This window comes from Manacus vitellinus, unplaced genomic scaffold, assembly GCF_001715985.3.
Source record: "Manacus vitellinus isolate BGI_N305 unplaced genomic scaffold, ASM171598v3 scaffold_51_pilon, whole genome shotgun sequence".
Taxonomy (NCBI): domain Eukaryota; kingdom Metazoa; phylum Chordata; class Aves; order Passeriformes; family Pipridae; genus Manacus; species Manacus vitellinus.
Genome location: NW_021940620.1, coordinates 2,321,248 through 2,341,139, shown reverse-complemented (window position 1 = coordinate 2,341,139; position 19,892 = coordinate 2,321,248). Strand labels below are relative to the sequence as shown.

The 19,892-nt window shown below is 51.1% G+C and overlaps 1 protein-coding gene across 2 annotated transcripts in view; it reads right to left on the bottom strand.

Annotated features, from left to right (window-relative positions):
* Positions 1 to 19,892, bottom strand: part of JADE2 (jade family PHD finger 2) — a 65,161-nt gene that overhangs the window by 9,579 nt on the left and 35,690 nt on the right. For both annotated transcript variants that reach the window (XM_018081075.3, XM_018081076.3), the window contains exons 5-9: positions 14,815 to 15,026; positions 11,032 to 11,199; positions 10,407 to 10,523; positions 4,407 to 4,868; positions 433 to 550 (exon numbers count right to left, since the gene is read on the bottom strand). In XM_018081075.3, the coding sequence (XP_017936564.3) occupies positions 433 to 550; positions 4,407 to 4,868; positions 10,407 to 10,523; positions 11,032 to 11,199; positions 14,815 to 15,026 (1,077 nt within the window). The remainder of the gene's footprint in view (positions 1 to 432; positions 551 to 4,406; positions 4,869 to 10,406; positions 10,524 to 11,031; positions 11,200 to 14,814; positions 15,027 to 19,892) is intronic.

The window sequence follows — 19,892 nt, the reverse complement described above, 5'->3', positions numbered from 1 at the left end:
CTGACAGAGCCAAAGGAAAATGAGAAGAGCCCAAAGCGGGGCTGCCACCAGGCCAGGGAACCAGCTGCCAGGGATCAGCCCCGTGCCCAGGATTTACCATCTCCCCCCAAACAGCTCCAGCTCCACGAAAGGCACCAAGCACTGCCTCAGCATCCCCATCCAAGCAAATGCTTGGTCCTTCTGACTGATTCCCAGGGAGAGGAGGATCAAGAGGGGTCTGTGAAAATAGGAGATCCAGCTCACTGGTCATCCAGGGTCTGGCCTTATTTTTGTATTTCAGAGTCAACACAGGAACCATGTGTTCCAAAATAACACATCAGGGGAGGGGGCAGCTCTGGCTTCCTTGGGGTGGGGGGCTTGGGCACCCAACTTTGGCTTCAGAGGATGGCAGGGACAGTGGCTGCAAACCAAGCTCTGGGAAGCAGTACTGACCTGGGTAAAGATCCTTCTCAATAAGCTTCATCTGGAGATGGAAGATCTGCTCTTGCAGTTTACAAATGGTGTGTTTCATTTTCTCCCGTCTTGTCACCATGTAACAGAGATTTCTTACCTACAGAAACACAAGAAACAGTGTCTGGTTTAGGCAGGGTCAAAACAGGTCCCCTCAAGTGGTATTGCTGCTTCTGCTGCCCAGGGAAATCCCCACTGCCTGGGATTGGGTCCTCTTCACCTCACCATCATCTGTGTTCCACCAGAACTCCTACCAGGGCCCTTTGGGTGAGCCAGGACTAGCAGTGAGGGCTCCTGATCCAAACTGTGGAATACATATGGGAAAAAGCATGTGGTGTATGATTCCCAGCCTAAACCTCTCTGTTCTGGCTCCAACAAACAAGACCTCAATGGGGGCAAGGAAGGCTGGCTGGCTTCTCCAGCACGGGCACTGGGAAGTCTCAGAAGGAAGATGCTGTAGAAGGACCATTATAACAGAGTTCTGGAGGTCCAGCTCCAAGCCCCTGAGCACTGTGCTGAGCCCACCCAGCAGCTGCATCATGCACATCCCTGTCACAGAGACCTGCACCAAAAAATGCCAAATGCTGAGAAGTACCTTGGTACCCTGAGTCAATACACCAGTTCTCACCCACAAATTGATCCTTCTGCAGGGAGGGAGAGACCCTCTTCCCACAGCCAGTGCAGGGAAGGGGCAGAGCTGGGATGGAGGTGTCCATATCAGGCTAAGGACACTGAAAGCCTTACAGAACTGTCTGATGCCCTAAAGCAGGTACCAGGGCAAAGCATAGAAAACACAGCAAAATACCCCAGTGATGCTGGCCCAGGTCAGCAGCCAGTGCAGCTCCCAACCTCAAATCTGGCCCCTCTATTTGGTTACTCACCCTTGCTCCACATCTACCTGCAAATCCCTGCTGCATTTTGTCCCAGCCCAAGGAATTTCATTTTCATTAACCACGGGGTTGGAACCAGGTGATCTTTAAGGTCCCTTCCAACCCAAACCAACCCATTCCACGATTACCTGAAGCTCTAAACACAAACAGCAAAGCACAAGATGCAACTGCTCACACGCAGCAGTGGCTAAACCTTGCTTATCACACGGGGCTGCTGATAAAAACACCCCAGCAGCATAAGATGACAGAGCTGCTGCTGATACCTGCTGGCACCTGCCTCCTGACGAGTCTCAGTGCCACGCTTTTGCCAGCCCTGAGCATGGGTGGCTGCAGAGCCAGGCTCTGGCACCACGGCTGCGGCGGGCACTGAGGCTCCGGGAGGAAGTGGAGGCGTTTGGCTGCGGGACAGAAATGCTAATGGCAGCTAACAGGATTTGACAGCATTTACTCAGCTTTCTGATGCTCTGAGAGAGCAAAGCTGCCTGTAATAAGGTAAGGAGGAGGTGGCCTGAATGGGGGCGTGGGATTCACAGCAGGAACGTGTGTGGACACGTCCACACCCATGTGTGATGCTGATGTCTTCGATTCCTCCCCCCTCTAGTCTCCAAACCCCTCTCTGCAGAGTATTGTCAGGCTTGGGGGACTGTCCCTACGTGGTAAGGAGGCTTTGTGCCTCTCACAGTGACACTGTCCATGCCTACCTGGTATCTGCCACCCACGGCTGTGAGGGCAAAAGGACGACTGCAGCTGTCCTTTAATGACACTGGTCTTACCTAAGGACAATTTGGGAATGCTTAGGGATATGGGAGAAAAAGCTGTTCTTTTTTTGTTGTTGCTGTTGAATCCCCTAGCTGTAAATACAAGGCAGTGAGCTTTGTAGTGTATTTTACTATGTTATATCTTTTTTTCATTCTGGATTGGAGAAAACATCAAACTAAAATTTCTTTATGAAGAAAACAACTGCCTCTGGCAACCTGAACCTCCAAGTGTTTGGCGGTATCTCTTCTCTATGATTTGATATTCCTGGAAGAAAACATTACTTTAGCTTTGCTTAGAGACTGCTGGTATTTACCCACACTTACACAGCTCACCACCACCCAGTGCTGCTTCCCCAAGCCAAGCTTAGATGCTGGTGTGAAAGCCTGGAAACTACAGCTTTTTGTTAAAGTTAATTTAAACACTCAGCCCTTGGGAAAAAGCTTTAAAAAAGGCAAAGAGTGTTAAAAAAAGGCCAAAAAGAAAACAAGGGGAATGTATTAGGATTCCCAGGCAATAGGTTAAATTTGCTGACACTGTGAAGTGCAGAAACGACAGGGGTTAAAAAATGGCAGATGGAAACATCATCACCCTGGATGTCCCCATGTCATCTGTTCTGCTGCTTCTGCCTCCCCAACAACTGTCCTGGATCCAGAGACCACTATCAGCCCTGAAATCACACCCAATTCCAGATTAATTGCTGAAAACATTAAAATCCAACTTGATGCCCCACGGACACCCTCTGAAAGTCCTCCCTCCATGCTGCTTGTCTCCAATCCCAATCTGATGTGAAGCAGGGTGGCTGTGACTGGCACTGCCAGGCAGGATCAGACACCTGGGATGCACTGGAAACAATTGGATTTAAACCTGTATCACCCATATGAGCACTGGACTTTGATCCAGCTGGTGTTTACTGTTCCACTCTTGGAAGTAGAACAAACAAACAGCTCTTCCACGGCCAGGCAGTGAAACCTGGCAGGGAGTTGCTAAGCAGAGGCTGAATGCCGAGAGGCACACCCCACAAAGCCTGGAGGCAACTCTGGAAAACGGGAAATCTGGTAAAACACTGAGTTTTGACACAAAGAAATCAAAGAGAAGCCGCTGTGAGCAAAGTGTGGTACCCAGGGGTGCACAGTGGTTCAGTGCAGCTGGGAAAGCCAAGCTGGGAACAAGGGGAAGCAGTGGGAGGCAGAGCAGCCTGGTTTAGATTTACAATATGGAGCAGATGAAGGGGGAAAAGTGAGTTGAACTTGTCACCCTCGGATGGGCAGCTGCAGCCTGTTGCCATAGCTTGGTGATGGAGACCCACTAACAGTGGCAGCCCCACACAGAGAGGGGAATGTGACGGGGTAAAGGCAGGAACAAAGGAGGGGCAGACTGGCAGAGTGATGGCAGTAATGACCACAGGGATGAAGGCAGACAGGACCACAGAAAAGAGATTAATAGCTTCAAATCCAATTGCTTTTACAAGGGAGAAGGCTCTTGGGCTCCAGGATGCACCTGGGAGGTGGGTGCAGGAAGGAACCAGGGCAGGCTGATCCAGAGCTGAAACCCCACCTGGACATGAATGCAGTGCCCACCCACACCACCTTCCCACCCATAGGTTAAACTCTGCCACAGACCCTCAGCAGCTTGGAGAGAGGGTTCAGCACCATTTGAGCCCTGCTGCTCCACCAGTGCCCTCACCCGAAAACCTGCTCCCTTCCCCTGTGGATGGGAGGATTCAAGGATGCCCTGCACCACGGGGACCTGCAGGTGCCTGCATGCTCTGTCTGCATCCTCTGGCATGGCTCTGCCTCTGCCAGCAGCTCCCGGAGGAGCCGACCCACTTTCGGCTGCGGCAGGGCAGGGAATGCCAGTCCCACTGGCCCTGCTCTCACTCCTGCCTTTCACACGTCTTGGATGTTTAATGGAAGTAAATAATGACATGTTCCTGTGCCTTGCTGCTGGAAAGCATCTGAGAGGCAACACAGGGTAATTTTTAGCTTTCAGTGGACATAAACTGCAGCATCATCTGCCTCCCACCCACCCAGCCCAGCCGAGGCACTCTCCCTGCACACATTTGTTCTTTTGAACCCCCAGCGGAGACCAACACTAACTTACTCCATCAGTGTCAGTGTTTTGGCAGGGGTGATGTACACACACTGAGCACTGTTATGTTTCTGAATGAAGATGGAAGGACACAACTTTTAAGGGGGTCAGACTGAGCTGGGGGGAACAGGGCTTATGCTGTCTACAGTCCCCATCACACACTACAGCAGCCCTGGTGGAGCATGTGGGGTACACGACTGAAGGAAAGGCTGTACTCACCCTCTCCAGGTCTTGCCTGAGGTGCATGAAGAGCTTTAAGCGTCGGTAGAGAACATCCTGCTCTTGCTGAGCCAAGTTGTCCACTTCATCCGTTTTTGGTGTCAGCAGCGGTTTGTTGGAATTTGCTTTCCTCTTTAGCTTCCAGTACTGGTAGACAAAATCCACCAGTGATTCACTTAAGTCGAGGTTCTCTGCCACCTCCGAAGGCTTCACGAGTTCATAGAAGTCCTCCTCCAGCTGCTGGAGCTTCTGCTTCCGCAGCGTCACCTTCTCCAAGTCCAGTTGGGCTTGGTCGGGCTCTGTCCGCGCCTCCTCGGGCAGTTTGGTGGCACCGGTGCTGTGCTCGAGGCAGAAGGACTTGAACTTCACCTCGTCGTTGTCTGCCAGGATGGTCCGCATGTCCAGGTTGTGGTCGAAGGCGCAGGTGACATGGAACGCGGTGACGCAGGCGGGCATGGAGCACTGCGGGACAGGGACAGGGCTCAGGGCCAGGCACCAGGGCAGGGGGACACCGACCAGCACAGCGGGCAGCAAGTGCTTCCCAGGAACCCAGGAGAGCCACCTGAGTGACCCCTGTCCCAGGGACGGGTGCTCCACGACACACACTCCCATGGAGAACACCGCTACTGCCCCAGCCAGGGACACCCGAGAGCCCAACACCAAAAACTCAAGCAGAACCCCAGGGTTCAAAAGGTACCACTGGGCACCTTCCCACCTTACCTTCTTTAATCCTCTGTGACAGGCCCTGCTCATCTCCCACCCACCACAACCAGGAGCTTCCGATGCTTTGTCCAACAAGACATGTCAAAAGCCAAAGAACAGCACCGGCCTACAGGATGCCCCAGGAATGTCAATTTGTTTCTCCTGATGGAGAAATGCTCATCTTTATTTCACCCTTAAGCTACTCCCCTCTCTTACCACATCTAAAGCCAATATGCCATTTTTATTGGAAGCACAGAGAACATGGTAAAGTTTATTTGTGAACATGGGACCTAAGCAGCAGCCAATGCTCCCAAATGCCTTCCTCCTCTGGAAATTATACACTCTAACTAGCTCCATTTAAAAAAGAAAGGAAAAAAAAAAAGGCAACCAGAGCAAAACATGTGGCTAGAATGTCATCAACTTGTATCAGATTAAGTTTTTAACCATTTCCCTAACTTACCTCAGGCTTAAAACACTTTGGATCCCACAGGTAACAAATCTCAGCCTGGTGTCCTACAGAGGAACCCCCACCAGTCAGAACTGAGCCCGTGTCCACCTCAGCACCTTCTCCCCCTCTACTCATTAACTGTTTTTTAATGGCTCAGAGTGTCAGGTAATTATTTCAACCATAACCCATAAGAAATCAGGCTATTCCAGCTGCTAATGACCAGTTAAACTGCAATAATGAGACATTTTAAGTGGGCTATTAACTGTAGGCACCATTTTGGAGTTAACAGAAGAATTGTTCTTGTGGAGGATGAAGATGCACTTGTGGCCTGAAGGACTAGGTGGAGGCAGGTGAAATTTCCTGGATGTCGATGACAAACCACTCAGTTTTACTGCACCTTAATTCTCAAAAAGAAAACTAAATACATTCTGGCAGTAATTGAGGAGCAGAAGTTTTACAGTTTTTAATCTCCACCCCATCCATTAGCCCTGAATCCTGCTCAGGCATCCAGGTGTGAACTTTTGACATTGCTGCTTTTAGATATTTTCCTTTGGCTTTTTTTAATCAATCTGCTGGTGTTCATGCAGCTGCCAGGGCCAAGAAAAGCACAGGTAAGCATTGTCCAAGTCCTCCACTTCCAGGGCTCTCCAGGCCCTGTTCCAAAGCCTCCAAGACCAGTGGGAAGAGCTGGATGCAGCTCTGGCTGTACCAGCACAGCTCCAGGCAGTGATGCTGAGCACTAACTCCTGCAGGCACCACACACAACTAGATTATGAACTCTCACACCCTGTTAAATATGGCCATTTGGTCCTAACTTCAGTTTGAAATTGTTCACAAAAATAGCTGATAACTTGCAAAGCTCAGCTCCCTCTGCTGTGCTGCTGGTGCCTGGCATTGTGAGGGACCCACTGGTGCTCCCCGTGCCAGCCTGGGGCACCCACCACCACAGCAGGCAGCAGGGGCCTGCCCTGCCACCCTGCCCATCCCGTGGGACAAACCCTGTCCCAGTCTCCCACATGGCTGAAGCACTGGCTCCACTCTCCAGTATTTATTTTTGGCATCAAGGGAGGGACAGAGGGAGCCCAGCCTGACTTGCAGCTTCCAGATTTACTCAGGGCAGTCAGTATATCACCTACTGGCTTTTAAAGCACACAGAGTAATGTCCCTTCCCTCCTGTTTCTGCCACCAGTGCTAAAAACAGCATTAACAACACGGTCGTGTCTTCTGCCAGGACAATGTCCTGCTAACAGGAATGGCCATCACTCCACCTTAGGAATAAAGCAAATCCAGTGACATCCGTCCTGGACCTCTCCTGTGACAGATGGCAAGCAGCACTCATCAGAAACCGTGCCCAAAATGCAAACAGAAAATAATTAGGCAGCTCAGCTGACAGGGCAACAAAGAAAGGTACCCGGTCGGCCACAGCTACTGAAGGACCTTGGATAAACTAACAATAAAAACATATTGATCCATCCCAGAACGGCGCTGGAATGAAGCCACTGGTGATGGCAGGGAGGGATCTGCCACCCAGAATAAACCAGGCTCAAAAACTGGCTTCGTTATTGATCGTGCTTCGCTATCTTACAGCACCTCCCATTCAAGGATTTCAGCATATTGCTTATCCAGGCAAATCCATCCCCAAACACAGTTCCCAGAGAGAGAGAGAGAGAGAGAGAGACAGAGAGGGTGAGAACTGCCCCAGAGATTAATGTGGGCTGTCAATTAGCCCGCAAATCACTCTAACTGGGAAGAAACAGAGGGATGATTTCAGTTGCCAAGGAAATTCAAACAGAAGTTCAGCAGCTTGCAGTGGTGCTCTGCTGCAGTTTGGGGCCGGAGGGGAAGGAAGCGGCTCCTCCAACAGACCTGCGAGGGGAGCTCGGGAAGGAAAAATTAATTACCGGTGCTGAACGGCGGCCAAGCCATCAGAGACAACACTTCTGCATCCTTACAGAACTGCCATGTGATTTTCTGTGACCACAGATGGTCTGGATGCTGGCAGAGCCTCTCAGCCGAGACGGGCACTGTCGGCCTCCCAGACACCCTCCCAGGATGTGGGGCAGGGGGTGGCAGGGGGGCACACACGCTGCTCTCCCCCTGTGTCACCCTGTGTGCTTTCAGGCACAGCCAGAGGACAGCTTTGGGAACCACCACACCAGTTACCCCAGTGGATGGGGACCAGTGGCCCAAGCAGCTCAAGGGGAGTGGGCAGCAGAGGGCAGAGAAGCAATGACAGACAAATGAGTGGTGAAGGACATTTCCAAGGGCTTTTTCTCAAAAAAACAACAATAGGTAAGCCTGAAGATGATGACAGCAGAAGACTGTGCCCTTTGGAGAAGCCTGCCAGCAACTAACAGAGCCCTGGCATTCCATTCTGCCTCAGTTACCACTTCCTGTCTCTCTGACAAGTGAGGAGGAGGGAGCTGGGTCCCAAAAAAGCATGGTCAGGACTCGGCTGCACCAGAGCCTGGCTCCTGGCACTCTCTTTTCCACCTCAGCAATGCAAACAAGAAAATTCCTGCTACATACCGAGCTCTCTGGCATCTCCTGATGTCTGACCACAAGAACCACCATGAAATAATGACTTCCCCTTAACAGCAGCTAGGGAAAGGGTGTCTCCAGGACTGCATCCCTGCACAGTGTCCAGGAGCTCTGGCTCAGTTACAGCCACACCAAATTACACTGGGCTCACAGCTCTGTACCAGGAAGCAAGGGATGAGTTACATGCAAGCAGCAAGGGCAGAGGCATCGAGAGCAGTGGGGAGCCCTTCCTCAGGCTTCCCTGGGTTTGTTTCCCTTTCAATGGACAAATTTGGATGGGGAAAAACACCTCCACACACAGAGGTGCCTGTGCAAAGATTTCTCACATTTGTCTCTGCAAATGTGGTTCAGGTGGGTGTTTTCTTAAGCTGTGGTGCTGCCTCTGAGCATCTCATGCCCTGTTGGGATGAGTCTTCCCCTCCTCCAGTCTGCCTCCCAGATTCCACCTTTGCAAAACCCAGATCCCACTGCCCACTTGGAAAACCCCCTCCTGGAAGCAACGTCCTTCCTTCCCCAGACCTGCCCACCTGCAGCACCCGATTCCTGCTCCCAAGAATAAACACCCAGTGCTTTTGCAGAAAACAACCTTCTCCTTTCAGAGCTGGGTCACAAACCCAAAATGCTGACAAAGGTAGATCACACCTGCATAAACAGGCACTAGCACAAAGTATGCTACATAAACACAAGCTTTCAAAACAGACCTCTGTACCACTGAAGAGTACAGAGCATATTTATTTATCTATGGGTGTTCATTTACCCCATAAATCCTTAAATAAAGGTACTGCCTACTTTTTTTTTTCACTTCTCCCCCTTTTCCTTGAAGCAAAACCAGCCTGCACCCGCCAGGGTGGCCTCGGCAAATGCTCCAGTGACAATTTCACAAAGACTTATAAACTGTGAACTGCTGGCACATGAGACAAGAAGGCTCCTGTTCCATCTCAGGTGACCTTTAATGCAAATCCACCCAGCCCCCGGGATCTCGTGGCTCCCGTGTCATGCTGGTGCTAAGAGGATGAAGCCTGAGAGACGCTGAATTCTTTTTGATGCTGCCAAGCCTGTTTGCCTCCTTCCCTGCCCCTCTGTTCTTTGAAAGCAGTTGCCATTCTGACACAGTATCTCCATCTGGCAGGGTGAATAAGCATCCAGAGCCATCAAAAAAGAAGTGAGTCAATGCTACAGATTTAAAGGAGTATTGTGAAATTTCGTTTCAAACTACGGGGATTGCTTTTAAATAGCTCCCTTTAAAGGATTACACCCAAGACGATGGCATAAACACAGTGGAGCCTGCAGACCTCCTATCCCTGATGTCCTTCTGCAAACAGGCAGCTGTTCTGGTCCCCCATCATCACCACTGTGTACACCAACCTCCCTGGTGCAGCTCGTGCTGCTGTACCAGAGCTGATCCCTTGGGACTGCTACACATCCCAAACTTTCTCTCCATTTTTCAAAGCTTAAAGGCTCTTCCATTTCCCCCTGCATGCCAAGGCTGCTCCAGTTCCTGCTCTGCCAATGGAAGCAACTGGCACTGTAGATGCTGATGGGCTGCAGATGCTCCAGCCCATCCCCAGGGATCACCAGGATCACCTGGCCAAGCAGGGGGAAGGAGGGGGAATCAGGGGGTTCAGCAAGGCTCCCCAGATGCTCTCACACCACATGTGCTGCATTTGGGATGGGAGCTTCTACTCTTTGCTCCCCAAGTAGAGGGATCACAGGGTGGGAAGCTCTGTCCCACTTTTGCAACAGGAAGGCCCAGAGCATCCTGCTTTCCATCTGAAAAGAGAATGTCTGCCCTCCTGCTGCAGGGAGGGCAGGCAATCAGATGTCTGCAGTAGTTTGGTAAGGTGTGGCAAAACAGAAAATGTAGAAATGCAGTACATGGTAAATACTTTATTTTCCAAGCCAGCAGGCTAGTGAGGACTCTCCAACCCTGGGGTTCCCTGGGATCCCCCCAACTGAAACCCCAAGTGTTTGCGAAATACTTGGGCTGTGTATCTCACGAGCATCTCACTTTCCTGGCAGCTTCACAAAGCTCTTTCTGCTGGAAATTCCTGATCCAAATCAAGGTCATTTGCAGTCCCAGTCATTAGTGTCACTACAGCAACATCACTGTGTTATGCAAAGAAAGTTAATCTACATTTCTAGCACTCAGTGCATTAAGTGATTGCAAACAACATCTGATGTCGTCAGGTTTACTCGGAGCAGAAATAAGCCTTTGGCCAGACTGTGTCCTCCAGCACCTCCAAAATCTCCAGTGGCTGATACAGGCACAACCCTGGAGGTCTCAGTGTCTTCAGTGCCAAGCTACATACCTGAATACATGTCCCAGTGCACTCCTTGCAGAGGCTGCAGGACAAAGCCCATCTGCTTGCTGGGATATGTGAGATCTTCGTAATGGGTTCCATTTTTTCAGGACATCCAATGCTAACCTGGCCATGAGATAGAAGACAAGTTGTAAATACCGGCTACCATCCCACATCTCCTACAAGGGGGTGTCTGTGGCGGTCTGAATGAGGGATGGATTACATTTATTAATTTTTGGGGTCAGTCGCAATTTTGAAAAAAAAAAACAAACCCAAACCCACATCTGGATGAAACAGAGGAAAAATGTATGTTGGTGTTTCCTCTGAATTAATTCCTCCCGTGGATGTTGCTGTGTATCTCAAATGGGCACATGAAATTAGCTTTACTCCGCTACACAGAGCTATGCCCCCCAGCTCTGTGCCCTTGCACCCCAGCTCTGTGCCCTCCCTCCACAGGGTGCCCCTTGGCTGCTAATTAAACACACAGTCTGATGACTGCCCCGCATCGCTCTGGCACAGCTTGACGAGCCAAACTGGGTTTGCAATTTAGACCATTAATGAATGGTCTGGGCTGAGACCTGAAACCAGGTCTGTGCCCAGCCACGTGCCACGAGGAGGCTGCAGAAGATCTTACTTCAGGAATCCATAAGGCACAGCTAACGTGGACCCATTTCGTCCCGCTCCGCGTGGGCTTCAGCGCTCCCCCTCTCTTGGGGCACAGCAGACACTTGGGCTGAACTCCCAGGGCACAGGTCCGGCACAGCCAGCTCCCGATGGGGACCTTCAGGATGCCATAGCACGCCTGGGCAGACAGCAGGGAGGAGGGTTAGTCCCAGCAGCTAGGATGAGCATCCTCCCAGACCTCCTCCATCACTCCCACCTTTCTTACCGCCGCTGCCTCCCAATAAACAGCAGACAAGGCCACAGACAGTGAGGTTAAGCTCTTCCTTCCTTACTACCTTCCCTGTTTTCACATGGATACTCGTGGCAGACCAATATGTCCTGGGCTTTAATTAAAAATTCCAGGCTGGGAGTGGGCAACCAGGCTGCTCAATCAGAGCACCCACCACCGGCAGCTCTGTGGTTTGGACATCTGCCCACTCATCTCCTGCCTGTTCCCCACCCATGACAACTCAGGGAAGTAAGAAATGCTGTGCAGAGAAATCCTCTGAGGTCACTGAGGGCTGAAAAGCCACAAGCCCATGATTGAGAAAGTTGGTCACACTGGTTACAGACCCAGAGCAGCCCAAAGAGGAAGCAAAAATAACTATGGAAAGGTAAAAAGGGGAAACCAATAGTCATGAATGTAAATTAGATGAGAGGAACCAAAAAGGGTGATAAATCTTAAGGATGACACATCTAAAGGAGGCAAATCTACAAATGGACAAATCTACAGCCAAGAGAGTGAGAACTGAAGGACTTGGGTCGCCCACGGAGCTCCCTGACCTGCTGTGGTAATGCAGGAGGCAGAGAAGCCAAAGTGTTTCATAAACATTTCTCTTCTGTACTTGGGGAAGAGCCAAATGATAAGCTAAGCTGTATCACATAATGACAAACTACTTTCCACTTTGACCATAATTCATGATTATATTAAACAGCTACTACTAAAACTAGACAGTTTTTAACCAGCAGGTCCTGATAACTCGCACTTAAAGGGTTTTCAGAGGGCAACACACACTGCCTTGGGCACTAGCACAGGGCTGTGTCTCTATTTAAAGTGAGGAGATGTAATTAATTCTAGATCTGGCTGCTCTGACATCCCTGCAGAAGGCAAGTGGGCAGGGCTGACAAGGACCCCCAGCGCTGGTGGCTTCACGTTGAGCCCAGGCATTTGTCAGCTCCACTTCTACAAGTTTACCCCCAAAAAGAACAGCTTTTCATCCTGCTGCTGCAGGGCATTGTCACCGTGAGTGACAGTGCTGCAAAAGGGGATGGGGACAGAGGGGGCACAAGGAGATGTGTGAGCGTGAGAAAAACACATCTTCGGTCTTTACAGGCCAAGAACAGACTTTAGAACATGACTTTAGGTTGCCCCAAATCATAAGTTGACTCTGATAGTGATTTCCAAGGGGAAAAAGCCACTTTATGAACAGATTATTGGGATAACAAGGAATTAAGGGAGGTAATATTATTGCTGTGAGTCTACACGGTTCAGAGAGACTTAACTGTGTGTTTCACAGCACCTCCAAATCTGGCAAATAAATCATCTCTGGAACAGAGTTTTATAAAGCACATGATTTAGAACCAGACAAGATTCAGCCTGATATGTACTACCAGGAGAGCAAACTGGCAGACTGATCTCAAAATCCAGGGGAAAGCAGGAATTATGATCAGGTGTCCATCTCTAGCAGATTCTTGGCTCCTGGTTATTTATTTCTAGTGGTTTTAGGGCAGCTGAAGGTGCAACTCTGCTCCTTAGGAGCAAATACTACAGGGCCTCTGTCCTGGACAAGGAGCAGCTCTAGAAACAAGGTGCATTACCAGCTAAACACACTTTCCCAAGTCCAGCACCAGGCAAAAGGTGGAACATGGAGCCAGAGGAATGCTGAACAGGAACAGAGCAGCTATTGCTATCACTGTCTGTCATGGGTGCAACATCACTGAGAAGGGGGTGCCAAAAAACTGGGGAGGATGCCAAGCCACAGACAAGCTTGGTGTGGTCCACAGAACAGAGGGTGGGCTCAGCCATGTGCCCACACCAGGGAATGGGAATTCAGCCATGACAGGACCATGGCAGGGTGGCTGGAAGCTGGAGGTGGATCGTTCCCATGCTGAACAGAAGTGTGACGCTGTCACTGCCAGAGCAGTGATCTGTGATTTAGCAGCAGGGGGTACAATTCCACCTCACTGGCAATTTTAGAACGACTGCATGTGCCTCCTAAAAGCCACGCTTCATAGGAATTAATTAATAGCAAGCCTCGTGGCTTGTTATGCAGATGAGATGATTACAACGATACCTTCTGGCACTGTAACCCAGCACCGTGTGGTCCTGAGCCCCTTCCCGATGGGATGCAGGATGACAAAGCCTGTGGCACCAGCACCCCTATGCCCACAGGGAAGCATGGTTTGGGATGTGGGGCAGGTTAGGTAAGAACCAGGATGCCATGTAACACCCTGCACTGTGGCTCTGGCTTAGTGGCTTAGGGTGTAAATTGGGGCAGAGATTAAATCAGGGGCAGCTTATGGGCTGGCACAGGGCTTAGGGCTGGACTCTGCTCCCTGAAAACAAGGGAAAATCCCTCTTTCAACAGCCTTGAAATCCACCCCACTGTGTCCCCTTCTGCAGCACTGGGGCTGCTGCTGAGAGCGGAGCCCACAGGGTGCCACAGCTCCCCCTGAGCCCCTGCTGTGGCACATGCCAGCCCTCAGCCTGACATTGCCACTTGGGCTGGTTAGAAAAGAACCCAACACAAAAAAAGTACCCCAACCCCAACCCTGAATCATTCCGGTATTTTGTGGGATCTGATTCACTGATGGAAACCATTCAAAACACCCACCTCCCACAACTATAGATATCTCCAGTGCTCTCCCACCTCCAGGAAGAGCTGATGGAAAACCTGCCCAAAAGATGAGCAAATGGCTCTCTTTAGAACTAAAAAAAAAAACCAAAACCCTTCACACAGAGGGTGAAGCCCAGGAGCTGCTGTCCCCCACCAGACAGCTTTGCTTCCCCTCAAAGCACGACCAGTAAAACCTCCCTGGGCCCACGTGGGACCCAGAAGACCCTCACTTGGCTGCCTCCTCCTTGACAAGGCTTCCCCAAAAGCAGGAGCCCACAGGCCCCCCCAGCAAGGGCTCGAAGCATTTGCATTCAATTCTAAAAATAAAATTATTTTCCTCCAGGCAGCAAAATAAAATGAAATCCCACGCTCATGCAGCAGGGAAGCTGGGACAGAAACCCTGCAATGTGAGACAGAGCTGGTGGAGCGGGAAGGTCCTACCACCCCCCAGACAAAGTGGAGGAGGAGGAGGCTGGGGGGTCTGTGCAATCCCACCCCTCTGGTGAGTGCAGGGCTGCAGACCTACATCCCACCAAGCCACCAGCCAGTCCTGTACACAGTGCTGGGGTGCTAAAGGTCCCACTGCAGTTCAAAAAATGGGATAAAAAAAGAAGAATACACATAGTAATGGATGAGGAGACAAAACATCACAGAGACCAGAGAATAAGGAGGAAGGAGAAATTCAGTCTCTGGTTGTGCATTTCTGTGGGCACCTACAAAAGGGTTGGGGGCAAGAAAGTAAGAAAAGCAAGTTTGCTGACTGCCAGCTATCCAAAACCCCACTGCTATGCTCGCTCCACTGCAGCCGCCTGGGAATCCAGCGGGAAAGCTTAACAGGAGTCCAGAGCAGCCCAGGGCAGGGGGACAGTGGGGGTGGGAGGAACCCAGAGGAAGGTACCAGAGCACGAGGGGCTCACCTGGTGCACGCAGACGTTGCACTTGTCACAAAACACCATCTCGTTGCCGTCCTCCCCCTCGGGCGAGCGGCACACGTCGCACACCACGTCCTCGTCGTACTCGATGCCCAAGCCCTCCTCGGTCTCGATGGCGATGTTCATGTTCTCGTAGCACATGGTCTCCAGCTCCTCCAGCACTCGCTCCAGGGTGATCTCGTCCAGCTCGGGCTTTTCTGCAAGGCAGAAGGCAGAGGATGAAGGTGAAGCCACCGATGCAGCTCCGGCGCCTTCGGGGAGCGTCTCCGATCGCGACTCCAGAGGCAAATCCACGGCGACGGGAAAAGCGACGATTCGGAAAACGGCTGCTCCTAACTCGGGATGCAGTTTATATTTCATAGACAGCAACGAAATATTGCTGCTGGCTGAGAGGAAAGAAACCCATTCAGCCAAAGCACTGCGGATAATTGGGGCTGACAGTTTAAATGTTCAAGGAAACAAGTTTTGCAAAGATGCTTTCTGCAGCGAGGGCTCAGACAAGCTCTGGCAACACAAAGTCAATGCTTTAATTCTTAAGACTGAAAACTGACCCTTTTAAAGCCAATTAAATGGAACTGTAAAACTGAAGACAAAGGTGGAAATTGATGGTAAATGAGGGGGGTTTTTTCCTGGTTGGGTTTAGCAGAATCAGAAGGTTGGACTCGGGTGCGTCTTTTATTCCCCCCACACCAGGATCTTTAATGGCAAGAGGTGGGAGAGATGCTTCACCAGAGCTTTCTCCACAGAGACAACCAGGAATACAAGGTCAATAACCAGGAGAGGCTTTTTCAGAGCAGCAGTGGGACACCCAGCTGCCTTTAGAGGGGGGATGCTGCTGCCAGGAGCTCAGCCACACTGAAATGGTGCCACACTGAATGCTGGTCCCAGAGGTGATGCTTCTCACCTGCACACAAAGATCCTGGTGCCATAAACACACTGTGAGGTCACTCCGGGTAAGGAAAAAAAGAAGGAAAAAGATCTGCCAGCAGCAAAAAAATCTCAGCAGCAGCAGGAGTGAGGACCTCTGCAAAGGGCTGGAGGCAGAGTTAAGCCCTCACCACACCCTGTCTCCTCCCACGAGCACTATCCCATCACCCAAGGTGGCAGAGAGATGAGGACAGAAGTATCAGAAGGATGCAATACAAAACAATTAAACGTTGCATTTCATTAGTGTGTATCACCCAGAACGGGGCAGACAGTGAAGGAGCACGACCACCCTCCTTGCTGCAAAGAAATGGGAGAAAACACCTCACTTATGAGCAGAGAGGGAGAAAAAAAAGGCTGGAGGAAGCACTCATAAGGAGCAGTTACTAATTAAATGTTCAGTGAAAAATCTGACTTCCTGGGTATCTCTTGAGCCACAGTGTGATGTCCTGTCCTGGACTGAGCTCTGGAGCCCTGATAAGCCCCCAGGGGTGGGGAGGGCTGGGGCTGAGGGGTTCCCAGACAGTGCTCCCAGCACCTCTGGCTGGATGGGGCTGGCAGAGGCTGCACCATTCCCCCACAGCCACCGACCTGCTAAAAAAACTCTGTCAAGGGGGAAAGCATCCCGTAGGCGAGCTCGGCAAGCAAACACACCATTGTCTGCCTTTTTAAGCTCTTCCCCAATGTTTCGCATTGGCACGGTTTCCCTTGGCTTGACAAGTCTCTGCAAACATCCAGCCTGGCATTTTACACGTCTATGTCGAGTCTGAGATACCATCTAAGACAGACAACACTGTTCCCTATCACAGCCCTTTCAAGAGCTGGAGCTGCTGTGCTGCAACACGCCAAGGAACCTGCCGGTACCTGTCTGATTCCGGAGCAGCCCCGGCGATGGGCGCGGGATCCCTGCAGAGCCCCAGGCTGGCACAGCCTGCTTGGGGCTGCTGGAGCTCAGCAATGTGAAGCATCCTGCTCTAGAACAGCGAGTTCTGAGCACCAGAGCTGGGACAGAGCCACTGTCTTGCTCTTGGCGCAGTGTTGGTTGGATGCAACAGGTCAGGAAGCACAAAATCATGGAATGGGTTCGGTTGGAAGGGACCTGAAAGTGGACCTCTTTCCAACCCTCTTTCACAGGCAGGGACACCTTCCACTAGCCCAGGGTGCTCCAAGCCTGTCAACCGTGGCTTGGACACTTCCAGGATGGGGCAGCCACAGCTTCTCTGGGCAACCTGTGCCAGGGCCTCCCCACCCTCACAGGGAGGAATTTCTTCCCAATATCTAATCTAAATCAACTCTCCTTCAACTTCAAGCCACTCCCGCCTGTCCTATCATTGCATGCATGTTACAGAGAAAGTCAGAGCATTATTTTTGCCTTAATGGAGTCCCTTCATAAACACACCACCCAAGGTGCACTTGCTTAACACTTTATGTGAGCATCAAACCAGTCCAGCAAGAATATCCTCCTCTTGGTCAGGGTTTCAACTCCCTGTCTGTGACTACGAGCCTGGGCACTGGAGTGTCAGCCCGGAGTTATTCCCTTCCTCCCAACGTTTCAGGCTGTGCTTCTCTGGAAAGCAATAAGGTGTTCCCAGTGTTTTTTCCCCACGTGCTTTCCAGAGTTGCCCTGTGCTCAGAGGAGCTGGCAGCTGCAGGCAGCACGAGGAAGCAAAGGGAGGGCGTTTTCCACAGGAATCATGACCCTGACCTGCCCACAGGGTCGGGATCACGCTGGCACTGCCACCGTTCCGCTTCGCCTCAAGTGGAAAGAACCAGCACCCCTCCCTATCTCCTGCACTTTCCAGCATCACCTGCTCAGCCCCGGGAAGGAAGTTCACGCTGATCCCAAAACTGCTGCGCCGGAGCAAGACCAGCCCCTCGGCGGGGTTTCCTTGTCAGCCCACGAGCCGTGTGGCTGCTGCACCATTAGATGGGAGAATACAGACCCGCGCGTCCCGCACGCGCAGGCGCTCTCCCGCTCCGTTTAGATGTAATTACACTGGGAATGCCTTTGCCAGGCGTCACTCCCAGTACCTCCGAGCTCATTGAATCGACAATTGCACTTGATGGGGATGAAGCGATTAATCGTTTATGAAACACTAAACAATGGGGCCTGGGGGTGAAGTGCTTTTTCCATTTGTGCTCCATTTATCTCCTCCTGCATCACACGACGTTCGTGCTGTTAAACTCCATTCACAAAACTGTCATCTTTTTGGCTGCCAAAATGCTCTCTTTGTTGACCGTGGCCAGCCAAAATGGCAAACACAAAAAACCTCTCCACCAAAACACTCCGTGCACATGCACAAGTGACACTATCACTGTCCCCAAGGAAGGAAAAGTAAAGACACAGATACTGATCTTGGCTACAGTTAATAAATCCAGTGACATCCACATTTTTGAGACCATCACCAGGACAGTGGACTCTACAGTGTAGCCACAAACTTCTCAAGAGTTTCTGTCCAGAGGAATGCAGGCAGGAGTGAGGCTTCCATCTCATGCCAACACAATCATCAGCGATTTGGAGCAACGTTCAGAACACTGACACAGGAGGAAAAGGCTCCATGTCCCATCACCCCTTCCAGGAGGCCACCTGCACCCTCTCCTCATTAACACTGAGTGTGTTAATGATGATGGGGTTTGATGTTGCCACCCAGCCTCCCCGAGACACCCTGGCATTACCCTGCAGTGGGAAGGGCTGTTATCCAGGGAGTGCTGCCTCCCATGGCATCCCAGATGGACAAAGGATGTCCCTCCCCTCTCTGCGTGGGGCAGGCTGATGGGGGCTGGCACATCCCCAGCTAAGGGAAGGATCAAAGAGGGGGACTTTGCTTCAGAAACGAAGGAGGAGAAGAGGTGCAGGTGATGATGCACTACAGGAGGTCTCCAGATCTGATTCAGGAAGGGAAAACATGAAGGAACTTTGCTCCAAGCAAGGAACTCTTCACTGTATCTCTGCGTCGGGGTCTGCCACGACCCCTGAAGCTCCACAGACACCCAGCCTTCCACTTATCCCAGGGGGCTTCCAAGGGGCCCAGCCCCAACCCCACATAACTCAGCTCCCCCAGCTGCCTGTACAGCACCTGGAACACAGAACTTAAATGCTTATCCCAAAGGGGCTGGGATGGCTGGGCTGGCACCGGAGCCACAGCGCCACGTCTGGGAGAAGCACCAGGCACATTCCTTCACACAACGCCGCTCTCCCTTATAATTGTGTCTGTAATACCGTAATTTATGTGGCATGAAGGAGCAATATTCTTCTGCTAAATGAATTCTCAGCTACTCCTTGTCGTGGTGTGAGCCAATTCACTGTGCAGGGGAGGAAAAAAATGGCTGGAGAGCCACCTTTCACAACACCGAGACCTATTTCTGACTGAACTGTGCTCCACTAATATCAATTTACTGAAACAATAAATCCTCTCCCCCTGTGGAGAATACATGGAGATGGAAGCAGCTCATGAACAAACAGCTATCAGGACTGCAGGCTGTGCCATTTGCTGATTCACAGCCTATAAACCTGGAAGTCTACATTTCAGTAGAAATATATCTATAAACAAGCAAAATTACTGCCTCTTTATAATAACAATAAAAAAAGGGAAAGCATTTGTGAGATGATGTAGGCTTGTCTCTTACTCTTTGAAAAACTGGGAGTGAAAGAATGACAGGTCCCTGATGGGAATGGGGTGTTCACACATGGCATAGGAATCACAGACTCCAGAGATCTCCTTCCAGCTCACTGTCCCTCCAGCTCGCCCCAGGCAAGACACTTCAAACCTGCCTGCTTTGGTACCTGAGGGGACACCAATCACCCCGGGCTGGGTGATCCCCAGGGCATTCCACATCCTGTCCCAAGATTCCTTCAGGGATGTCAGGGACTGACAGCCAACCACCTGAACACCACACTGGGTCATCCGGGACTCCCCCAGGCACCTCCACTTTCCCATGTGCAGGCCCACAGCGCTTGGGAGATGCAGCAATCATACATTAATCTTTCATCAATGTTATTTATAAACAGACCCTGCACGTAAAGTGTGGCCAACGCACAGAACAGCGAGCTGAGCATCCACAGTAAAACTTCCAGACATTTTGTTACAAACACAGCCTGCTAATGCACTTAAAAGATTTACAGGAACCAATTATCACCC